The sequence below is a fragment of the Aspergillus homomorphus genome (assembly GCF_003184865.1).
Source record: "Aspergillus homomorphus CBS 101889 unplaced genomic scaffold BO97scaffold_132, whole genome shotgun sequence".
NCBI lineage: Eukaryota > Fungi > Ascomycota > Eurotiomycetes > Eurotiales > Aspergillaceae > Aspergillus > Aspergillus homomorphus.
In genome coordinates this window covers 2058-4212 of record NW_020292018.1, presented here as the reverse complement: position 1 = coordinate 4212, position 2155 = coordinate 2058, and the positions used below count along the sequence as shown (strand labels likewise).

The 2155-nt window shown below is 53.6% G+C and overlaps 1 protein-coding gene across 1 annotated transcript; it reads right to left on the bottom strand.

Moving 5' to 3' along the window:
* Positions 1–56: 56 nt before the first annotated feature.
* BO97DRAFT_430180 (uncharacterized protein) lies at positions 57–2151 on the bottom strand (the record flags this gene model as incomplete). The annotated part of the gene is made up of 3 exons (XM_025697425.1): positions 57–86; positions 221–2103; positions 2145–2151. The coding sequence occupies 3 exons, from the start codon at positions 2149–2151 to the stop codon at positions 57–59; spliced, it is 1920 nt and encodes a 639-aa protein (XP_025545629.1).
* Positions 2152–2155: the final 4 nt, after the last annotated feature.

The window sequence follows — 2155 nt, the reverse complement described above, 5'->3', positions numbered from 1 at the left end:
CCGAGCTTGTCAACACAGCGTTGCGAGGGTTTGTCCGCCTATTCATTCAATCAGCATCAGTATCTGGCTTGTGGGAAGAGTAGGTCCTATGTGCGAATAGTCGGGTAACAAGGCAGTGTGAATCGCTCCTGATTGTGTGACACATCACAGACAGGGCGATGATAGGCAAGAATCTAAAGAATATCTTGGCCCATATTTCAAGGCAAGGATGATTACTTACTTGGAGGCTGCGAGCGACACTTTCGACTGCCATCTGCTCGCACAGCTGCTCTGAGCGTTCTTTCCACCATGCCGTACGCTCGCTGGTATCAACTAGATCTGTCGGCTGCACGAGGATATCAGCAGGCTGGGTCTCTGGATGCGTTTCTGGTGGGCTACTGCTGCTGACGCAGGGTTCGTGTCTTTCCATTGCATTTGCGGAGCTCTTGTCCCTTGGCAGGCCCGGTGATGGAATGGACTGTGGATCCAAGCATCCATCAATGCCGTTTGCCTGATTGGTTTGGCAGGCCTCGAGGTCGTTCACGTTGCTCTCGGTGCTTGTTCCTTCGTGAGGTGGAAGTGAATCAGCCTCGTTATGTCTAGATGGGATCGCAGTCAAAGAAGACAGGTTCAGATCTATGTTTTGAACCTCACTACCGGATTCATTATTGTCATATGGTGGCCCCGACTCAAGGGCGGTGTCAATGACATTGTGCATTGTAATCTTGATGATAGGGCCATTCACAACCTCGTGGCAGTCAGCGTGCTCGAGATGGTCAACATCAGGAGCCTCTTGGGTTGGGATATCCAGGGCATGACCGATTGGATCTTCCGTCGAGTTCTCCACGAAGCCCTCAAGCTTTTTTTTGTCAGACTCATGGGCCGACTTATCGATGTACTCAGGGCATTTGTTGCTTGGGCTATTGATGGCCTTCTCCACGGCCCTATTTACTGGTCGATTAAGGCCTTCGGTGACATTTGTACCGTGGGGGTCACTGAGACGCCTTTTGCGAAGCTCACGAGGAGGCTCCTTGGTGGACGCAACGGTCAGTTGGTCGATGCGGTTGACCGACACTTCGACAGCCACGTTCACAGAATCCGTCACATCAGTCATCCGCTCGTCAGTGATATCGTGGCTAATCTGAGTAGACTGCGAGGTCAATTTCTTGACACTTTGATTCGGATGCTTGTCGCGAGTCTCTTCCACAAGCTTTGGCGTTATATCGCGAGGCTCGCAAGCCTGTTCGTTCCGGCAGTAGTTGCCGGATCCGGTCAATCGATCAGTAGGCGTGATCCAGTGGCCCATGAAGCCAGCCTCAGCAGACGGAGATTTTTCCGGCGTAGACAGTGGCAGACAGGCTGTGAACGAGGTTCCAATCAATGCCCCATTCTCGCCCTGGAGATAGGATGGACCCCCCGAGCCAGCATTACGTTCGTCGAAACCTTTCGCCTTGCAAACTACTGGCGTCCATGACCCGCCGCCAAGACCCGGAAAGACTGCCTTTCGGGTGCTCAATGGTATCACTTGTCGTGGGCACGGACAGGTATCTTGGCCGAGATTATAGAGAAGCCCACCCGTAATCGGACACTTAGCTCGGTGCAGAGTGACTAAGTAGTGGACTTGCGTGCCACACAGCTCCGCAAAGTCTAGGCCGTGACCTGTAGTGAAGAATACCGTCGGTCCGTCGACTGTTTGCTGCAGACGGATTAAGCGTGGCATCTCGCGCAACTTCTGGTGAGCCTTCCGCATCAAGTTGCGCACAGCAGCGTCCGGAAAGAATGCACCTTTGGTAATTGAGCTGCGAATGATAGTTATGGCTCGTTGGTAAACTTCCTCTGCGTTTTGCAGCCCGACCAAAGCGCCCTCATCGGTAAAAGACTTGCCGCTGGCCTCTCCGCTTGGAGTTTGAAGCCATCTTTCGTGAATGTATAGGAGATCGCTGTCGAGACGGTACGCCACGTCGACCACTTGCGCCTGGCTGCGAACAAAGACTACCTGAGTACGTGCCGTGCTTGCATGCAGTGCAAGTAGACCGCGAAGCGTCTGCGCTACCCCTTGAGCTCCCGCCGTCTGAGGCACCTCTACTGCTTCCGAACATTGCAGGCGGTGGCGAAGCTCCTCCACTGGATCCCAGAGCAGGCCATGCTTCTGAAGAATATCCCACAGTACATCGGG